This window comes from Physella acuta, unplaced genomic scaffold (genome assembly GCF_028476545.2).
Source record: "Physella acuta isolate Inbredline_101_S28 unplaced genomic scaffold, ASM2847654v3 ptg001137l, whole genome shotgun sequence".
NCBI lineage: Eukaryota > Metazoa > Mollusca > Gastropoda > Physidae > Physella > Physella acuta.
The window spans coordinates 68,275-90,327 of record NW_026732654.1 but is presented as its reverse complement, the minus strand read 5'-3'; the positions used below and the strand labels follow the sequence as shown (position 1 = coordinate 90,327).

The 22,053-nt window shown below is 31.8% G+C and overlaps 3 protein-coding genes across 3 annotated transcripts; 2 read left to right on the top strand and 1 right to left on the bottom strand.

Moving 5' to 3' along the window:
- Positions 1-1,003: 1,003 nt before the first annotated feature.
- On the top strand, positions 1,004-2,509 carry LOC131956226 (52 kDa repressor of the inhibitor of the protein kinase-like). The gene has a single exon (XM_059320644.1). It carries the CDS (start codon positions 1,004-1,006, stop codon positions 2,507-2,509), a length of 1,506 nt encoding a protein of 501 aa, XP_059176627.1.
- A 2,305-nt stretch (positions 2,510-4,814) lies between these two features.
- On the top strand, positions 4,815-12,103 carry LOC131956225 (serine/arginine repetitive matrix protein 1-like). The gene is made up of 3 exons (XM_059320643.1): positions 4,815-4,838; positions 5,510-5,780; positions 6,122-12,103. The coding sequence occupies exons 1-3, from the start codon at positions 4,815-4,817 to the stop codon at positions 6,787-6,789; spliced, it is 963 nt and encodes a 320-aa protein (XP_059176626.1). The 3' UTR covers positions 6,790-12,103.
- Positions 12,104-15,580: 3,477 nt separating this feature from the next.
- Positions 15,581-20,045, bottom strand: LOC131956223 (zinc finger MYND domain-containing protein 19). Its single transcript, XM_059320640.1, has 6 exons — positions 19,839-20,045; positions 18,740-18,799; positions 18,289-18,395; positions 16,990-17,627; positions 16,782-16,881; positions 15,581-15,637 (listed from the first exon to the last, which is right to left on the bottom strand). The coding sequence occupies exons 1-4, from the start codon at positions 19,845-19,847 to the stop codon at positions 17,384-17,386; spliced, it is 420 nt and encodes a 139-aa protein (XP_059176623.1). The 5' UTR covers positions 19,848-20,045; the 3' UTR covers positions 15,581-15,637; positions 16,782-16,881; positions 16,990-17,383.
- Between the last annotated feature and the right edge of the window lie 2,008 nt (positions 20,046-22,053).

Genomic DNA, 22,053 nt, shown 5'->3' with positions numbered 1-22,053 from the left:
ATAGCGTAAATTAGTACTTCCTGTCAACGGAAATTACTCAAAATTTGACAGAAGGCAGAGAATTAGATCTTTTACTTACATGTGAAATTTCATTTATCTATCTGAAATAGTACTCAAGTTATAGTCTTTTGAAAAATTCAAAGTAGAAAAAGTACCACTTTCGGTTATCGGAAATCGCTCAAAAGTTTATACGGATCTACGATTTTGATAAAATACTTATATATGAAATTTCATCAACCTAGCTGTAACGGTACTCAAGTAATCGTGTTTACACACAGACACACACAGACATACGGACAAGATTGCAAAATTATGTTTTTCCGTATCAGTGAGGTGTAAAACGTCGAGATTTGTAAAAAAATCTCGATTTTTTTGCACGATTGCAAGACTTTCTCTATACTTCGTATATACGAGAAAGTAAAAATGCAGTTTCAGGGGAACGGCGGAGGGGGTTATGTGTTGAGGTGTGGTGTTTTTAAAGAGAGTGGTGGTGGGGGGGGGGGGGGAAGCGAAGATCTGGCTTTTTGTGAAAATGTGTTACAATTAGAGAAGGGGGGTTGGGCGCAAAATCGTCTGAAGAGTGAGTCGTCGTTAATGGGTGACCACTTTATGATTGTATATTGACGTCACCATCATTTTGGGCGGTGGCAATTTTATCAAAGGAGTTATTACAGATGATACACGGTTGTATTTATTAGAAAACATCTGGTGTCCTGAAGAACTTTTTAAATTTCCAGCAAGCGGACAAAGAAATTTAAAGTTTCAATATTCGTGGCTACTTAGGTGGAACTGGTTGACTTATTCCAAATTACTTGATGGCGCATTTTGCAAATATTGTGTTTTGTTTAGTTTGAATTATGGTGGTGTAGGTAGTCAGCCTTTAGGTAAGTTATCAAAAATTCCATTTTCAAACTGGAAAAAGGCAACAGACAAGTTTAATGAGCACCAGCAATGTGAATATCATAAAAGAGCAATTTTACTTTCCCAAAATCGTAAATCGGTTATGGAGAAAAAAATAGAACCTATTAACATCGCCTTGAACTCATCATTAAGTCAACAAATTCTAGAAAATCGTTTAAGGTTAGCGCCCATAATAGAAGCTATATTTTTTTGCGGCCGACAAGGTCTTGCACTTAGGGGGCACAGGGATTTCGGAAATTTTCAGTTGGAGGATCCTGACGAAAATGATGGAAATTTTCGAGCTCTTTTAAGATACAAAGCCATGGGTGGAGACGAAACACTTAAACATCATCTAGAAAATTCTTCAAAAAATGCAAGATACTTAAGCCCCACCATTCAGAATGAAGTGATAAATGTGTGCAATAAATTAATTGTTCAAAAGATTGTTGTGAAAATTACTTCTGTTAAATTGTTTTCTGTCTTAGCCGATGAAACTAGTGATATAGCTGGTATGGAGCAATTTTTGTTGTGTGTTCGCTACTATGATAACGACATAAAGAAAATAAGGGAGGATTTCCTACAGTTTGTAGGTGTAACTGATCTAACAGGCAAAGGACTTGCAAATGTTTTAATGGACACTCTAGCAAATTTACACATGGACGGTAATTTTATGATAGGTCAAGGATATGATGGAGCCGCTGCAATGAGTGGTCGACTTCATGGGGCGCAACAATATGTTGCTGAGAAATTTGATTTGGCTATTTACGTGCATTGCGCATCTCACAGTCTAAACCTAGCACTTTCTGATGCCTGCGAACTACCAGCTGTGAGAAACTGTATGGGAATCCTTAATAGTACATACAACTTTTTTAACACACCAAAACGACAATCTTTGCTTGCAAATTCAATAGAGAAATTAACACCTAAAGCATCAGCATCTCGACTTAAACGATTGTGCGCAACCAGATGGATTGAGCGTCATGAGTCTGTCAACGTTTTTGTACAGCTTCAAAAAGCAACTGTTGATGCACTGGAAATTATGTCATCCTGGCACGATACAACAACTTCTTCAACAGCGGTTCAACTTTTAGGAGCAATTAGGAGTCTTGAGTTTCAAGTTTCTCTTAGAGTTATCTCAAAAATCTTTGCAATAACACTTCCTGTCAGCAGAATACTCCAAACAGAAAACTTTGACCTATCTGCGGCTCTAAAATTTACAGAAGATTCAAGTAGCCTACTAGTGAATATGCGGAAGAATGCTGAATCAGAATTTACTACCGTATTTAATGAAGTCAAAGACATTTGTGAGGACTTCGACATAGATATACTTATTCCACGTCGAGCTGGAAAACAAATTCAACGCTGCAATGTTATGGCAAATACGCCTGAAGAGTATTACAGAATAGCTGTATTTATTCCTTTCCTTGATTCGGTTATATGTCAAATAGGAGACAGATTGCTAAAACATAAATCTGTTTTGAGAGGTTTTATGTGTCTTTTACCCAATGACTCGGGTTTTACCAAAGAACAGGAAAAGAATGCCATAACACTTATGCAAAAATATGAACGTTTGATTAACAGCAGTGTCATCTATGAAAGCATTGGATAACTGAAACTGTGGTGGCGCCACATTATTACAAGTGGAAATGTACCGCAAAACGCTCATCAAGCTTTTTTAATGTGTGACGTAAAAATATTTCCAACAGTACACAAACTACTGCAAATATTTGTAACATTGCCTGTAACAACTGCCGTTAGCGAACGCTCTTTTTCCACTCTCAGACGGCTAAAAACGTACTTGCGAAATACTACTTGCGAGGATAGACTAAATGGATTGGCATTATTAAATATTCACCGACAAATTGAAATTTTAGCGGATGAGGTTCTTGATGAATTAGCCAAGAGTCCAAGAAGACTTGAACTACGATTATAGGTAAGTAATGTTATAAGTACTTTTATCTGTTTGCTGTGTTCTAGTACTGTTATTGCGTCTATATATATATATATATATATATATATATATATATATATATATATATATATATATATATATATAATGGTGGAAAAAATTGGAACCCCCCCCCCCCATGAGACGATCCTGGCTACGCCACTGGTCTCAACACAAAATGTAAATGGCAGGGAACATTCACTCATTGCTCAAGAAGCCAATGAAATTACAGCATCATTGTCCAAACTGAAAGAGGTGATTGGTTGAGTTTTATAGTGGTTGACCCCTACCCTTGTGTTTGTTATTGGTCCTTCATCTTCTGTCTTAGCTCCTTCCTTGGTTCAATTTTAATTTATGCAAATGTGATAAATTTGAAGCCAGGCGTTGTCAAATGCAACTCTTGTACAATATTTGTGTTTAACTTATTAAAAAAACCGGGAGTGATCTCCCCAAAACTTTCTCGAATATTCTTATATAAAAAAACAGGGGATGGGAACTCGGGCTATAGACATGATTTTTAATCCATTTTAAATACTTAAAGTTTTTAAAATAGAATAAAATCTCGTAGACAAAAGAATTGCACACCAAGTGAACCCCAAATAAAAAAGTGCATAATAGTGCGCAATATTATTAGTACTTTAAAAATTTACATTAGTTTTTTGAGAAATCGGAAGTAGCGTAAATTACTACTTCCGGTCAACGGAAATTACTCAAAATTTAACAGAAGGTAGAGAATTAGATCTTTTACTTACATGTGAAATTTCATTTATCTATCTGAAATAGTACTCAAGTTATAGACTTTTGAAAAATTCAAAATAGGAAAAGTACCACTTCCGGTTATCGGAAATCGCTCAAAAGTCGATACGGATCTACGATTTTGATAAAATACTTATATATGAAATTTCATCAACCTAGCTGTAACGGTACTCAAGTAATCGTGTTTACACACAGACACACACACACACAGACTGACAGACAGACACAGACATACGGACAAGATTGCAAAATTATGTTTTTCCGTATCAGTGAGGTGTAAAACGTCGAGATTTGTAAAAATCACAATTTTTTTTTTGCACGATTACAATACTTTCTCTATACTTCGTATATACGAGAAAGTAAAAAAGGAATGTTTTTAAATCACAAAAACGTAAGAAATCTACTTTCTATGTAAATATTTCAAGCTTTATTCGTAGTTGCTGATTATGTTTTCTTGTCCAAGTATTTGAGATTATTTTATTGAACTTTTTCAATTCAATAATTAAAACAAACAAAATAATATCATATTTTTATAACAGTATGTTAAATATTTATAGACAAATGAGTTTATGGTGGAGAGCATGCTTCAAAAAATATTGCTACAATAGGATGTGAATATCAATCAACAATATATTTTCTAAAATAAAAATGTTCCTTTTTCTTAAATACTTAATTTAATTATATATTAACTAAACAAAATTGATTAAAATGGTTATATCCTCAAAATACATTTAATTGCATATTTTTTCTAATCAAATTTCCCCCAAACTATCTTCCTTTTTGTGCCCTTGAAGTTTCAAAACACATTGCAGAGACTTTTCTTTATTTAATAGTAACAAAGTATTTTTCTTATGTATGTAATTTCTTTGTGAGTTTTGGAGCAAAAATCTTTTATTTGTTATTGTATACACAGATAAACATCCAACTTTATATCATTGTTTAGTGACATCTTTGCTTTTAAACTTTTCATCAAAAGTTTTTGCTAAACTTTTGTCTAAAGACTTCTCAATGCTGATTTTCTTGAGATATTTTAAGACTAATTCTGAAAATGGTATTGTTTTCTATTCCTACAGAATCTGTTTAAATTTCTAAACTAATTTATGTATCATTATATTAATTATCCAGTTAAGTTTTTTTTTCCTATATTCTTGACTCAAACTCTTGCTTTTTTTCCCAACTTGTTTTTTCTTTACCTTGCAGATTATTTAATATGGACAATTTTACATTTTTTTGGGTAAAGCTGAAATAAAGTGTACAGAACTTATAGAATACTTTTTAGGGCAATTTTTTGTGTGCTAAATTTAATTTGAATTGTGCAGATTTTACATAGAGGTGAATAACTTGGTTGTGGCACTTCATACCTGAATGTACCAGTTGTGGTAAAAGTTTATAGATGTATTTTTAAATAGAGCTAGTTTATAGCTTTATATCTAAATGGAATCTGTTCATAGCTTAACATTTTAATGTTACCAGGTCTATAGCAATAATTTTTAAATGACACCAGTTTTTATCATTTCTAAAAGATGCCTAAATATTTTCAGTTTATCCATTGTTTTAGTTTCATATATTATTTGCTTTCATATTATTTAAATATATTTTATTCAACAATAGAGAACAACACAGGTGAAGATAACTCAGAAAACAATTAGATTTTTTCAAATTTAAAAAAAAAAACGTTGATATGTAGGCCTAATCCTTTTTTTTTTGTTACATTGTTTTACAAGTGATTTTTGTTATAAATACTTACAAATAGTTCTGAATTTCAACAGTGATACACTAGCAATTATAAAGTGATTCTACGATTAATGCTGTGGTATAATTAAATGGTTGCATTAAATTAAATTCAACCTTATTGTGTAGGCCCAGACTCAAATTTTGTTTCTATATTTATCTTTCTTTATGCAGCTAAACTCTGAATTTTCTGGAGGACTTAGACCAGAACAAGCTTCAGCACTGACAGGCCTGGTTGACAGGGCTGACACACGTACAAGATCACCACTGTCTCAGAGGTTACCTGTGGGGGCACAGAGCCCCTTTAGCTCCCCCAGGGCGTCCCCTATACCCTCCAGACGGTCGCCATCACCTCGTAGGTTTGATGTTGGTTTTGCATCTGCAGTAGATAATATCTGTGAGCAAGCTCACACTATTGCAGACCAGGATAGACAAAAGAGATATGGTTTGTATTTCATTTTTTTCGTTTAAAATCCATTTACATCTTTTACGTGATTTAAAAAAAAAACAGTCATACTTATTATTTAAATATTCATTCACGTTCCTTACTAGATCCATATGTTGTATTAAAATATTTTAAAATAGTTTAAAAAATAATAAAACTACTTGAACAAAAATGGAGCTTCTATAGTAATTGTTTTGGTTATATTTACCCTAATTTAAATTTATTTATTCTCTTGTTTATTTAAGTTTAATAATATGATGTATTGTATTAGTAATAAAAATCTTTTCACAAAAAAACATCTGGCTGTGAAGGATGCAATGACCTTCATTTTTTTATTGCAGGTATGAAAACACCTAGACGTGGATCAACCAGTCTTGTTCAACACTCCAGGTCCCCTTCACCCTCAATAACAGCTGACAGCCCGCCAATGTCAAACAGAGCACACCGGCGTCTACCAATGGCACCGTCCTCGAACTTTCCCAGGTCAAGTGCATCAGACACACGTGTTCCTAAACTCAACATCCCAGTTTCAGCCACATCTTCCGTTGCTGCTGCATCGCCCCTTCCTAAGCATCAACGCCATGCCCCTCCGCCAGGGAGGCTAGGCAGATCTGAGCCATATAGTCCTACAGAAAGAAACAATTTGAATAAAAGTTCTGACCCTTCAAGGTCTAGCACACTCCCAGGTGATCACAGAACTAGTAGTTACCCCCGTGATGATTCAAACTGGGGTTCTAACAAAAGGGGTAGAGATTCTCGGTCCCTTCCTAAGCCTTCTCCTAGACAGTCATCCAGGTCACCTGACCCGCAAGCTGCTGAGAGAGATAGACAAGACCACAGATTTATGGCAGCCAGCCAACAAGAGGGGAGCCGTACAAGAGGGAGCAGATCAAGGGGAGGAATTTTACCAAACGGTTTCAAACAAAAGGGACGTAAGCCAGACAAATATGAAATGCGGAGCGACAGTCAGACAGCGCTTCAAGAAGATTCAGATGAGGATTGGTGTTGATACATGTGGATAATTAAACCTTTTTCCCAACCCTTCTTGACCATCATGCTCTATACAACACCAAATAGTTTTTGTGAGATTGAGTCCTTGTATCTTGCAGCACAAGTTCCTATAAATATACTTTATTTGTTTCTTACTTTTACTATCAAACTGCACAATTTTTTAAAAAATACCGTTTATTGATGTTGCTTTTGAATTTAGTTTAAATATTTTACTGATGCATTACACTTTGCTATTTTTAGTTATTTTTACTTATACAAACTAGCCAAAGTGAATAGTGAATGAATATTCTTTTATGTGAACTCCTGTTCAGTCTATTGGCTGTCCTGCCTTTAGTCTGTTCTGCATGTGAGCTGCTTGCCTCAGGGCTGTCATGTACAGTTGCCCATGCTTCAACAATAGTATTCATGTTACTGATTCAACTTGTTTTTAAATATAAACAAAGTCTAACTGCCATGAATTTAGCAGGCTACTCTAATAGCCTTTGTAGTCTTACTCATTAAATGTTTTTTAGTTAAAAAAATATTGTGATTTGTATGTATTTAACTAAATTTATTGTGGAATAAGAGTGGATTGTTTTGTGATAAAGATATATGTTTATTTTGTTACTCGAGGTTTTTAATAATTTTGGAATAAGATACAGCTTACTTAACAAAGTCTATAATTATTTTTAAACTATTCTAAAAAGTATTTGATATGAACTTGAAATTCATTAATAGGTAGCTAAATTGTTAATCTTTATAAAAATATTTGGGTTTTGTTTTTAAAACGAGGTGTCATAAATATTATTCTAGTTATTGTGTAGTTAGGTTTATTAAAATGAATATTTATAATGTCTATTTGTAGAACAAAGCATTTGAATCTATAAATAAATTATATGAAATTCATTTTAACAACTTATTCTGATGATTTGATATGCATTACATTAAAGAGAGTTTGACTAAACTAGGCCAACTGTTTTTTAAAAAAATGATATTTGTTACATTTTTTATTATTAATTTTTAATTATACTCTAGCCAGGTGTTTGGATCTAAACTGAAAGCTAAGCAAAAAAAACACGTTCAGACACATTTTAAAAAAAACAACTTCAAGGTAATTTCGAAAACATGTAATTAAGAATAAATTAGCATACTTGAGCTAACATCACCGTTATTAAAATGTAATCTGTTTCATATTGTCTTTTGTGCTAAAATGTAAACCTCTTGTCTTTAATGTTTCATTTAAGACAATGAAAGCATACCATTTAATTTCCATAACTGCAATATTAATAACTGTACATAATACCCTTCCAATTCTTGTGATAATTATTTCATTCACTTAGATGTAACCAACATGTTTATTTTTAATTATCCCCCTTTTATCTTGTGATTGATTTTTTTTTATTTTTAAAAAATAACTTGCATTTGTCCTGAATGTCTGTTGTTAGTAAACTGTGTAAAAAAAACATCTTTTTAAAAAGCTGTATTTTTTGCATTGTATAGAATTTCTTTTTAAATGAAATAATTTTAATACATGATAAATTTCATAAATTGATATGCACAAATGAGTAAACTAATAAAAACAGTTATTGTCAGCAAGTTCATTATTTCCTTTTACAAAATTTGAATCTTTTTTTTGTAAATTCCAATTCTCATTTAAAAATGTATCCCCTTTTGTCACAACTAATCCCATTTTAATATTCCATTTCTAGTAACATGTTTTGTTCAGATATGATTACTACAAAAATAGCTGTGTACATTTCCTATACCTATCATTATATATGTATGAATTGGGTGTACTACATCCAGATCAGGCTGTAGCATTGTCTTGAAACATGTTTCACTTAGAGCATTTAAAAATTTAGGGATTTTTCATTAGGAAGATTAACATAAATGTTATAAAACAATTCAGAGATTATACCTTAGAGATATAATCTGTATGATATCATCATTTTATATTCAATGTATTTTCTTAAATTTATTATAGGCTAATATCCGATATTACTGGCAGTTTATATAAATACTATTGTTTATAGATACAGTCTTAATGGTTTGAAATTAAAGGTAGTTCATAACTAGTGTTTTCAACATATAGAACTGTAATGATAAGTAGATGTATGATAGGTCTGATGATGGCTTGTAAGCAAAATGCTGAAAGGTTGATTGCTTGAAAACTAACAAGTTTGAATGTTGATTGCTTGAAATACAAAAAAAAGCCCAAATACACTTATAAGACTAAACAGGATCTGAGGTAAGTGAGACTAGCTGTCAATTATAGCCGATTTTTTAAAAACTGGCTCTTTTCAAGGTATTGCTGATCAAACCCTACCAGACCATAAAGATCATATCCTTAAAATATTTATAAATCTAGATAAAATTAATTCAGGTTGGTGTGTGCATTCTGTGTCATGTGTTTTGCTGTAGTAAATGTTTGATTGCTTTGTATGTGAAGTTATAAAATGTGGGGTTGAAGTCGTCTGTTAAATGGGTTAACTTGCATGAATGGCCAGGTCTGTTGTAGAATCTGATCTACACCTCACTGGTTTGCATGTTGTCAGCATCTTCTTCTCATTTACCATCTTTTTTTTCTGATTCATAATTTAAAATGGACCTTGTTTGTTGCTTGTTAAAAATATACAATAAAACAAAAGATAATTAACTCTTTGAACTAAAAACATTTTTTACATCGATTTTTATTTATCTAACATACTAACTATATAACTTCTTATCTCATATTTTTTACTATTGATATAACTGTTTCTGTGTCATCAAATATTTCTTTTGATTCATATTTTATTGGTGTTTTTTTGTTATAAATTGTACTATAAATTTTATGTGTTTTTTGTTATTACAAATGTGTGATAATAAATGTGTATTGTTTTATTCAATACAAGTAGATAGACTTGTAATTTTGATTAGGTGTTTTTTTACTTGGGCAATTGTGCACAAATTCATTGGAAATTTTTTATTCCAAATTATCTTTACAAAGTTGCAACTTAGTCTTTACTTTAAATTCCAGAACTTTACAGCTGTTTCTAAGCATTTTAACAAGATTGCTAGATGTAAGCTTTTAAATGTTGTATAGCTTTAATAGAAAAGTGTAATTAAGTAAACTTTTTAATTTTATGCTTTCTTTCTTAAATATTATTTTTAAACTTTTCTTTTAGTAATTAAACATAAAATTAAAATGATATAGTCTTGAATTTGAAAAATTCTGAATTTAAAGAATTGTAGTACACCTTCCTAGACATAAGCTTTATCATGATAGTTCATTAAATTTTCAATTTAAAAAGTCAGTTTATGTAAAGTAATCTTTAAAAATTGAAATGGCTATTCACTTTTTTAAAAATGTCCTACACTTTTAAATTAACTCAACAAATACAAAAGGTTAAATAACTTTTTTGCATGTAAAAATAAATGGAAAAAATCTTTAAAAATATTTCTTTATTAAACTTGACATAATAAATGCAAATTGATATTACAGCTTTACTCACACACATTGTATGTCTTCATGGCTGGCCATGCATACATTGAAAATCCGGGTTTTAAATATTTTTTTAAAAGTAGCAATGTTGATATAGATATTTGCAATCAAATGGCAAAGGTCTGTGATGCTCAGTGAGTGAGATTTCCGTGATTTTGATCTATTAGTTCTTTGAAATCTTTATTTATTTCTGTAATTGACAACATTCTGTGATTCTGATACCGTTGAACTTATTATGTAAAACTAATTTATTTTACAAGTTTTAACCACCTTTCAAACAAATTATTTTGTAGATAATTTTAATTTTTCTCTTTCTCTATATGGGCATAACCATCTAAGTAATGTTCATAAGCCAGCCATTCTACAACAGGATGAAGAGTTTTGACGTTCTTACATTCATGCTGCTGTTTATTTATTGGGTGTTCACTAGCTTTAAAGCTTTAACATGTAGTGCACTTTATTTATAATTTTTTTTTCCATTGTGATTTGATTACCTCAAAAATTCTGTTTTGAAAATACATGAGCATAAAAATGAGTTGTTTTGATATTTTAAAAATTAATGAACTTTTCCTTTGTTCCTAGTGCCTTTTGTTTTACTTGTTGCTCAGTGCAAAAAAATGGCATACTAGTATTTAATTAATTACATAGGTTTCTAAACTTGTTTTGTTCATGAACGCTGTGCATAAAACAGTTATGTAAATTAAATACTGAAAACATACTTCCAAACTGATAAGTTATGTTTATTTAATGTTCTTGCCTTGCTTTTTTTATGATTTTCTCCCTTGTCAAGAGTTGTCTCTTCAGCTGTGGACCAATGGCTCAATCTGTTTGAAATGTTTTCTTGGAAGTAATTGTTTTCTTACTATTTCTCATTCTACAATTTTTTGTGATTTGACGTTTTTAATTTTCCTTTCGTTATAAACAATTTTATTTATTCATGAGATTAAAGATATGATCTCTTCTAAATAGTATTTGTGTCTTTTTATAGATGTTTCAGACCTATAACAACCAACATATAAAAACTTTTTTTTTTCCTTCACCTAACATGTAATTTGGCCGTAGTCATTAAATTATAATATTTAGTGGGTCATTCTTTTTTTTTTATATTTAGAAAAATTATTAATTTTTTATAACTTACAAATATTTTTTCTTGCACAATATCTGTGTTGTGGACATTTGACACATTGGTAAATTCTGAAATAATTTTTCTGCTCTCTATGTGGAACCTCAGCTCAGTCAAACAAGTGCTTGTTGTTCTTTTTTTACATTTTTTTTCACATATAATAGTAATAGTTCTTAACTGTAAAAGAAAAGCAACAGAAATGATACTCAATTTACATCATACTCATTTCACTTTTGTTATGAAGCCAAAATCATGTATAATGTGACAGCATTTTCTCTTTTTTTAAAATAAACCAATGTGCCAGTATGCATGATAATTTTGTCTTTAACGTTGCAAATTACCGCAATTGAAATACTGTAAATATTTCAGGATCTACATTAACTACATTACTTTCTATGGCGTGACTCAGTATTTTTTTCTTGGGAGTGAAAGTTTTTTTTAATCATCTACCACCTTAAGAACTCCTAGTTTTTACAAGCTTTTATTTAACTCACTTCCTCTGTCGTCAGTCTAGATCAAAACGCAGGAGTGAAAATTCGGACACTTCTACTTGACCAATACGATTCACATTTGACACGTGGGTCAAGACATGAAGACAATGCAATCTGAAATTAAATTAGACTTAATTGGATGCCTAATTAATTTTTATGAATTAATTAAAATTTGGACAGAATTAGTAGGCATGTCTATCCAACCACACCACATGCGTCATCACGTTCAATAGCTGCGCCATCATGTTCAATAGACGCGCAATGGTTTTTAGTCATGTAAATAAAACATGTAAAGTACTGAAAAAAAATACTGAAAAAAAATTTCATAAAAAACGTTTTAATAACCAGCATTTATGTAATGATGACTAAAAAGTAGAAAATAAATTATAGACTACTATTTAAATTACTATAAAGAAAAGCGTGGGTCTCTTCTCAAATAAGGTATCCAATAGGTACTAAATTACTAAAGTGACCCACGCTTTTCTTTATAGTTATTTAAATAGTAGTCTATAATTTATTTTCTACTTTTTAGTGCATTATTACATAAAAGCTTGTTATTAAAACGTTTTTTTATGAAATTTTTTACAGTGACTTATTACTTTTACTGTTGGAAGCTTATTCCATATTTTGTTTTGTTCTTTATTTGTCCTCCCTCCTTTAAAATATTTATTTCACCGTTATGTTTTTTTCTCTCTTATCTGTCATTGTATGTTTATTTTTTATGATGTTATTTTATTGCCTTCAAAATAAAAATAAAACATTTTAAATTTTCTTGTAGTTAAGAGTATTTTTTTAATTTGTTGATTTTTTTTTTAAATTATAAGATTGAAAAGTGATGTAAATGCATGGTAAAAAAAAAAACTCAGATAAACATTTAAAAAAAAAACACACAATAAACTTGGTGTTTTAGGACAATAAAAACAAACTCAAAAGATTAAAACATTTAAAATTCTTTTTTAATATGGACAAATATGCTGGAACCAATTTTTTAAATTGAATAACGTAATAAAATTAATGATGACACCATTTATAAATAATTTGTGTTAATGAAAAAAAATACTCTCATTACAAAATTAGTACGTAAATTTAAAAAATTATGATTACAAATGGAATGCTCTCCATGTTAAAAGGTTAACAAACAATAACAAAAAATCAGTTGCAAGTATTGGTAGTTAACTACATATATATACAAAAGGAAATATAATGAGTAGTTCTGAAATATTTGCACATTTTTTTCTAACTTGTCATAAAGTTGATCACACATCATTGTTGAAATAATTTGTGTTTATGCTTCAGTTCTTTGTAGCAATTTATAAATAAACACATTTAATCCTAGGGATTCAACTTACAGGAATGTGATAAACAAAAAATTGTGACAGGATTATAGAACATGATAAAGCAAATTGAGGAATTCTGATTGGAAATATGTATTATGTACATAAAAGTTATCTTATTAACACCTGCAAAGTAGACAATATCTACAATACGTTTTAGAGAATGAAGTATTGTTTACTTAGAATCAATTGCAAAATTCCATATGTATATTTTATACATAGATTTTTAAATGACATAGAGCACCTGAGAGGCGGAGTCTGACTTTTTGACATGACAAAACTGGGGAAGGAGCGCTGTTGAAAAGGGACTTGAACTGTATGATGTTAGTTATGGAATGGACAACACCACAGCACATTAGTGGATTTAGTATGAAATAAAACTAATACGAGAAAAGATTTTAATGAGTCAAAATGACTTCTTTTAAAGCAGATTTAAAAATGTGTTTAAAAAATTACAAATATTGTAATCAGCCATTAAATATTGCACACAAATCAAACACAAGAAGGTTTTTAAAATGATCTAAAACTATCTTGAGACAACAGTCATTTAAAAACAATTGGTAGACAGTTTTTAGTTGAAAAAAAAAACATTACACACATACTGTTTAAATTTAGCCAGGTCATAATTATTCAATGTATGGTATTTCTAAAGACCTCTAAAAATAGCTAATGGTAGCCTCAGAGGCACTTCTAAAAATATCTAATGGCAGCCTTTATGGCACATCTAAAAATATCTAATCATGCATCCAAAGCTTTGGTAGGGCACGAACATCTCATACCCAAGACGAGCCGTAAATAGATAATACAATATTCAAGTACTAAATAACTGAATTTCATGTTTAAATGCTTATTGATTGGTGAGATAGATGATCAATTAAAAATATGAAAATTTAAATAGAAAACAACTTTCATACAGGAATATATTAAAATAAGATTACATTAGATAAATAACCTGACAAACTGTCATAATCATGGTTTTAAATAAGTTCATCATGCAAGTGCAGAATTTATTCATAAGCAATTTAATTTAGTTTCATGCAATATTAAAATGAATTAATTATTTTCTTTGGAATAAATAGAATGTACTTTACAGTTTGCCGTACCATCATTATATTACCTACTATAGTAAATAATTATATTTCTTAATCAACTTTACATCAATTTTGATCAGGTATTTTCCTTAAGTACAAAAAGTTTTACCATAAATCAGGTAGCGTGGAGCGGCCAGCCAAATTATGAACTTGCACAACTCAGGGTTTAGGTAAGATCTATTACTATAAAAAATGTACAATTGTTGATATTATGTATGTTATACATCTTATCTCCCTTTACAACTCAGACTAGATACTGTCAATAAAGTAAACAGAACAATGCAGGCAATCTGATCTTGTGTCAGTTATTGATTTTAAAAAGTCAATCAATACAACATAACCGTGAAAGATGAGACAGATTCAATAAGAGATTCTAATATCAGAACAGTAAGCAGTAATACAAAGGTAATTAAAGCTAGCTAAACCATAACCCATCTTGTTAGGATTTGGATCATTAAAAAAAATTATTTAAAAAAAAAACATTGGAATGCATTTCATTATACTTGAGGGGGAAAATGGCAGTCTTACATAATTACACTAACAGAAAAAAAGGGAAGTAATAAACGTCAGCATACAATCAAGTAGGCCTATGTGTAGTTTATTAACGCTACCATATTAAATTTCAATGTTAGTCAGAATTTTTTTTTAAAAATATAGTACAGATGGATTTAACTTACAAGTTAAAGTTATCACAAATGTTTTCCTATCCCTTAATTTTGAGCAATGTAAGCGTTGTGACTGTTGTCGCTTCATATTATATCACAATTATATCACATATTCTATACCTTATGAGTTATGAACTGTATTATGACATATGATCAAAAATGCATAAAAACAGATGGTAGTAGATTAAAATGATCTGTGTGGATGAAATGACTAGGTTAACTTGGGGGGAAAGTGGGACTAAGACTCAATCAATGAATATATTAAAAGACTAGACAGGAGGTCAAATGGAAGGATCGTTTTCACATGTTATCCAATGGCTGGCTATCACCGATCCGGTGTACTCTCCCTTGTGTGTCTTCTGCGCTCTCTACAGAATCTTTTGTGGGAGGGCCAATCTCTTTCTTGGCAAGAAGTACCACAGTATCTGTTGAGGCACAAGTTGTTTGTTTTGTTTTAATTTATGAGACCTTTCTGATAGCACTATAAGAAAAAGGAATGAATTGCAGATCTTTTGTGGGAGGGCCAATCTCTCTTGGCAAGAAGTACCACAGTATCTGTTGAGGCACAAGTTGTTTTTTTAATTTATGAGACCTTTTTCATAGCACTATAGGAAAAAGGAATGAACTGCAGAATCTTTTGTGGGAGGGCTAATCTCTTTCTTGGCAAGAAGTACCACAGTATCTGTTAAGGCAAAAGTTGTTTTTTTTTTAAATTTATGAGACCTTTTTGATAGCACTATTGGAAAAAGGAATGAACTGGTCAAGTGATAGCGACAGTAATGTCTAGATCTGATAGAGGTCTCCAGAAAAAATTAATACAACCAAGCTTTGTCGTGACCAATGTTCTCTTTACGCTGCACGGTTGCACAGTAGTTTTGAGCTACGCCGCAGTCATTTTGTAAAACACTTATAGTGTTGTAAAGACTTTAAGAACACTGACCACATAAAATACATGTTGTACACTAGTTTTTTCCCCTTTGAGGGACCGCTGGTCCTGACCACAACAACTCTTCAAGGGACAGTATGTTTGAGCCATAACACAGCTCTCCAAAACTTTAAGTTTGGTTCACTGACTAATATAAGATATCCCTGTACACAGGATCTTATGGATACCTGACAAGTTTAGGGGTTTAGAGTTGATCAAACTATCCATTTATCAGCTCAGGTTACCGAAGGTGAACTCTACACCAACTGCCCTGGGCAAAAAGAAGGACTATTTTTGTATACAACAGAGGCGTAGCTAACCTTCCCGGCGCCCGGGGACAAACCTTTCGATTTGCACCCCCCTCAACCTTTCAATTTATTTTTCCAACCCATTTTGGCGCCCCCTAAGGTCGGCGCCCGGGGACATATGCCCCCCCCCACTACGCTACTGGTATACAAACCCCTTTATATGAAGTGGTTACACAATACTCTAAACCTGTCTCTCTGGTTATTGGAATCCTGTTATATTGTATATGATTTTTATTCTACAAATATCTTAATTTTTACAAATCATATTGGATAAGTAATACAATATTTAACTCCATAATATTTTTAATGTATATGAATGATTACTATTCTACTTGTATTTTACATTATTACAAGATCATATTGGATAAGTACTAAAATATTTGACAACTTATGATTAAAAATTAAACAGTACTTTATTATATTTAAGCTGTGCTAATTAAAGGTAATGTTTTTTAAAATCAGTTTCCTAATCCCATGATTCTAGCCTCGATGTAAACAGCACCATCAGAGAAAAAAATTGTTTAAAATTGTAATATATAATTAAAGATAATTAAGTCACATTTAATTTCTAATGAAAACTGTAAGTGACCAACCTAACTTCCTGGCACCGCCCACATATACTGAACTCTCGCAGCTCTCTCTCCATCCTAGTGCATGGTGGGTAGTGACACTCATAATAGATGTAGCTCTCACCTGGGAAGAGGTAGAAAAAACTGCCTAACCACCCACCATATTAAGGCACTAAAGTTGTTGCTCGTTATATCTTAGTATTTGGCTCTAGTGTCCTAAATTTTAATTTACCTGCAGGATCTACAATGTCTCCATTGAAATCATACCACTTGTTCAAATGGTGGTAGTTCTAAACAATACATTAAAAAAAAACTTATTAGAACGGTAAATAGAAACAGCTATTATTTTTATCTTATTTAACAAATACACCTTTTTTCATAAAAGATAACTAAAATATAAAAGAATATAATAAAAGGTCAACTTTTTAAAATAAATGACCATCTAAAAATTCTAAACCATTTATAATCTGATGACAATTTTAACATCTGACTACATGTAGATAATTACACTTACCAAACGCAGAAAATCTGACCAACTGACATAATATAGAAATTCTAATATTCTGATTATATCAAAACGATTAAACATTTTTAAAATGTTATACAACTGGTCATATTTAAACGATTTAAATAAGTTTAAAAACTCTCATAATTTCCAGTGGGTCACCAAGCAGCTGTGTTACAGTAATCCAGTACAAACTGTTTTCCCGGTTTTTGGTCTGACCACCCGACCCCTCGTCTTGGTGATGGGACGACATATCCATCCCATCCTCTTTCACCAGCTCCAAGTTATCCAGGCGGTTATCCACTGTGACATGATTTTTGTGGACAACCCTCCAGCCTGGTGCAATCCCACCTTTATGCCTCTCCCTGAAAATTTGAAACGGTTAACATAACAGTGGACATCAAATGGATAGAAGATAGTATGGAGACAGAGCTAAAGTAGCTTGGAGTCTAGAAACAGAAGAGCAAAAGAGACAAGTCTGTGGAAGAATATGGTTTGTAGAGGCATAGGGATGTTTGAATAAATAACTTTTGTACACTCAACAGTGACAACAATATGATACATTGATTTTTCCTCTATAATGGTGAATATTAGAGCTATGGCATAAGATTTTAAAAAGAACCAACAAAGCAACATTATATTTAAAAACCAGATAATACTGGTAAATACTAGTAAATTTAAACTGTTTCAAAAGCCACTAGAATAGATAGGGGTAGGAATTCAAAGGCCAAGAGGATGCAAGGGAGGTCAAAAATGCAATGATCTTCTTTCAAAAGAAACAAGATAGAGGATGGATTTCCAGGGGCAGTGGGTTAGAAAAAAGACACCTATTGCGTTGTTGGCAAAGTGTCATCTCAATCCCTAGGCTCAGCAGAAAGCCAAAAGGAATTTTAAAAAACTCCTGCATACCAAATTACTTACAGTATATTTTTAAAAAAAAAACAGAAAGTCAGCCATTGAAAATGTATACATTATTGCAGAAGCCAGCATGCTAGCTAATGCTATCCCGTATTGATAAACACTTACCAAAGCAGCTCGTGAAGATATTTCCCGTAGTTTCGACTCTTTCCAATATCATGTGCAATGGCATATATCCGTGCCCCATTGCCATTTTTGTCCACTTCTACTCTTGGCTATAAGAAATTTGTAGAAGAAAAAAAAAAATGTTATACTATTCTATAAAATAATGTAGAGTTTTAAAAAAAAAGAATTCTTTAGCTACTTCTAGTCTTAGCTAAAAGAAATTTGTAGAAAAAAAAAAAAGAATTTTAATTGTATTCTATGAAATATGTTTTTGTGATGTGTTTAAAAATATATTTTTTTAACAAATATCAAAACTTTTTAATTTTTAATGAAGAAGGATTTTTGAAAATGGTTAATACACACATTAATAATTAAACAATCTTAAACTTTTTATTTTTCTGTTTTTTTTTAAAAACTAAAATGTTATGGAATGTTACGCCAACAATTCAGATACCTCAATGGCATGTTGTTGAACAATGCTAATATCCCTCTCATCCAACAAGGCATACTTCGACTAAATCAATATTGAAAGAGAGAAAAAGTTAGTTCTGTGGAAAACAAGGGAATTGAGAAAATATTTTGGGCTACTTCCCTTAACATTTACTGAAAGGTTAAGCAGTATACAATGCCCAAGCTTTAAATATGAATGCTGCCGGTACTAAATAAACTTCTTTATTTGTATTTGTGATTATGAATGAATTGTTGAAGTAGTTCGTCCCCAGTCACTGTGACCAGATTCTTCTAGACTCTAGGTTGTAACAATGCAGTGTTTTTTTCATCTATCCAATCTACACCAATTTGTATAGTCTCAAAAACTCATTATTAAATATTTTAAAAATCATGTACGCTGTTATTTAAATATGATACTTATAAAAACCTGACTATTTGGTTTTATCAGACTTTACTAAAGATTGAATGTATTTATGTTTTTAGTATTTTTGATAACTATACAAAATTTAAAGAAAAAAAAGCCTAAACAATTTTGGGTGTTTTCAATTTGTCACTGAAAATCTGCAAGGTTTTGAGTACAAATTACTTTAAAGCGGGGTTTTTAGAAGATCAACCACAGAAACTTACATTAGGTTGGTTAGTTAGACAGTTAGGCCTAGATAGAATCTAATTTTGCAACTAGATCTAGTCTAATAATTTAGTCTATTGGACATCAATGAATTAATAAGAATCCTTCCATCATAATTGTTGGCAATGATAATAATCAATTGTCAATTTTCAAAATATTTTGCATTTATATTATAGGGGCTGTAAAATAAAAAAAAAATTTTTAATAGACCTATAATAGGGCAAATGCCTACAGATTATATTGGCCTATGAAGATTGGATGGTAGGACAATGAAGAATTCTTAGTAAGAAATGATGAAAAATATAGATTCTAGATTTAGAATCTATATTATACTCACTAGGCTAAATGAAGATAATCTAGATCTAGAATAGAAACATACTCTTCTAGCAATCTAGGAGAGGCCTAGAATCTCTACTCTAGATACACTAGAAAGATTTTTATCTAGAATCTAGATCTAGCGAGATAGAATACATACATAGTACATAGATATATCTAGATTTCTTCTTCTTCTTCGTTCTTAATTTTTAGTGTTGGAAAGGATCGAGCCTTATCTGCCAGAGGGTTCGAACTCGAGACTTTTTAATTTTAACAACCATGAGCTTTTTGCTGACTCGACCACGCCTCTAACACAAATAAGTATACATGTCAACTGGTTATGCGCCATTCAGGCCATTGACTCAGATTTCAGCCTGCTCTATAAGAGTCCTTTCATATGACGTCACGTCCGTTCGCGATACCTACGCCCGCCGCCACGGTGGTGTACACGAGACGTAAACACAATCAGCTGTTCACCAGCGCTGGACGCGTTCACTGTATGTAAAGAACCGCACCCGCGGAAAAGGAAAAATACGTTAAAAACTTGAACTCTTAGGAATTGAAGATCCTTATACTGTTATTGACAGTTTCGTGTATAATATAAATATGTGGCCAAAATTTCTAAATAAATATACCGTTTGTAATACTGTTTGCGTATAGAGTTTAAGTAAACGAATCTGGTCAAATGCAGTAATATATTATAGGCTATATAGATCTGGTTAATGTAGATTCTAGAATCTCTGTTAAGTACAAGATTTAGTAGCAATAGATATAGTACAACCACACTACTGACAGTAGCAAACTGTAGTACTGTAGCAAACGTGAGACCACTTAACTCCTACAAAACCCACACTACTAATATATTATTATACACGAAACTGTCAATAACAGTATAAGGTCACTTGTTTGCAAGGACTCTATTTGGATTTGCTTCCAAAGCCTTTGTCCAACCAAGAACAAACTACAAGGCAGCAGTTGTTTGATTTTAGAGATGTCTCTCCAAGAAGAGTGGCTGTCCCCAGCTAACGAGCCTCATCTACCCGATTGTTAGAACTCGAGACTTTTCCGACTCAACCACGCTGACCCCCAGATCTAGATTTAATATTTAAAGATCTTTCTTTAGGCCTACTTTCTTTTATCTCCTACAAAACCCACACTACTAATATATTATTATACACGAAACTGTCAATAACAGTATAAGTATAAGGTCACGTGTTTGCAAGGACTCTATTTGGATTTGCTTCCAAAGCCTTTGTCCAACCAAGAACAAACTACAAGGCAGCAGTTGTTTGATTTTAGAGATGTCTCTCCTAGAAGAGTGGCTGTCCCCAGCTAACGAGCCTCATCTACCCGATTGTTAGAACTCGAGACTTTTCCGACTCAACCACGCTGACCCCCAGATCTAGATTTAATATTTAAAGATCTTTCTTTAGGCCTACTTTCTTTTATCTCCTAACTAGATCTAGAATATCAGCTATCTAGATTTCTAGTCAAATTGAAAATGGGGCTGCTGAGTGTTAAATGTCGTGTAATGAGTACTCTCTCTAAACTTAAGTCTAAATAATATATAACTTTAGCAATTTATAAAAATTAACATTTTAATTAATAATGACCTCCCCTGCTTTAATTTTGATGCAAGAAGAATACCCCATGTATGACCCAAAAATGTATACGAATTAAAGATAATATTAAGAGAAAAAATCCAATGAATAAAATAAAAAATTAACTAAAGGTTAATTTATTCCCATCTATAATATTTACTGTATCATATTTATTTCCTTAATATTGTTACTTTTTAAAAATGTAGCGCTATAAATAGAATCAGTATTAAAAACAACCAATGAAATCAAAAGGAGTGATTCTTCAAATAACCCAGGAGCGCTTTTGTAACACTAGGCTTAACAAGATAATACACTAAACCAGTGTTTCTTCCAGACTTTTTTCTCCGGGGGGGGGGGGGGCACTTGAAATCTTCGGGGGGGGGGGGGGCGGTAAACTTTCTTCGGGGGGGGGGGGGGCGGACACTGTTAAAAGTATATATTTTCTATATAAATTATATAAATTTCATTTCGTTCGGGGGGGGGGGGGGGCGGTAAAAAAATTTCGGGGGGGCTTCGCCCCCCCCCCCCCGAAGAGATGCCTGGAAGAAACTCTGCACTAAACTAGACATAGAATCTATGCGGTACGTAGAAAATCTAGATTTCTAGTCTAGATCTGCCTAACTAGAGGTCTAGAGAATCTAGACTCCACCAAGAAGGAAGTTTTTTAATAAGTAGCCTAATTTATTAATACTTAAAAATCTAAATTTACGAATCTTGGTCTAGAATCTAACAAACACAACACTCATAACATAAACACAGTTTAAATGCAATCAT

Bases quoted from the DNA above. Each gene is read 5' to 3' on its own strand.
- LOC131956226 (XM_059320644.1), top strand. From the start codon at position 1,004: ATGGAGAAAAAAATAGAACCTATTAACATCGCCTTGAACTCATCATTA.
- LOC131956225 (XM_059320643.1), top strand. From the start codon at position 4,815: ATGGACAATTTTACATTTTTTTGG. The intron at 4,839-5,509 runs GTAAAGCTGAAA...TTCTTTATGCAG, and splicing joins ACAATTTTACATTTTTTTGG to CTAAACTCTGAATTTTCTGG. The intron at 5,781-6,121 runs GTTTGTATTTCA...TTTTTATTGCAG, and splicing joins GGATAGACAAAAGAGATATG to GTATGAAAACACCTAGACGT.
- LOC131956223 (XM_059320640.1), bottom strand. The intron at 18,396-18,739 runs GTATCTGAATTG...AATTTCTTATAG, and splicing joins TTCAACAACATGCCATTGAG to CCAAGAGTAGAAGTGGACAA. The intron at 17,628-18,288 runs GTAAGTGTTTAT...TCAAATTTTCAG, and splicing joins TATCTTCACGAGCTGCTTTG to GGAGAGGCATAAAGGTGGGA.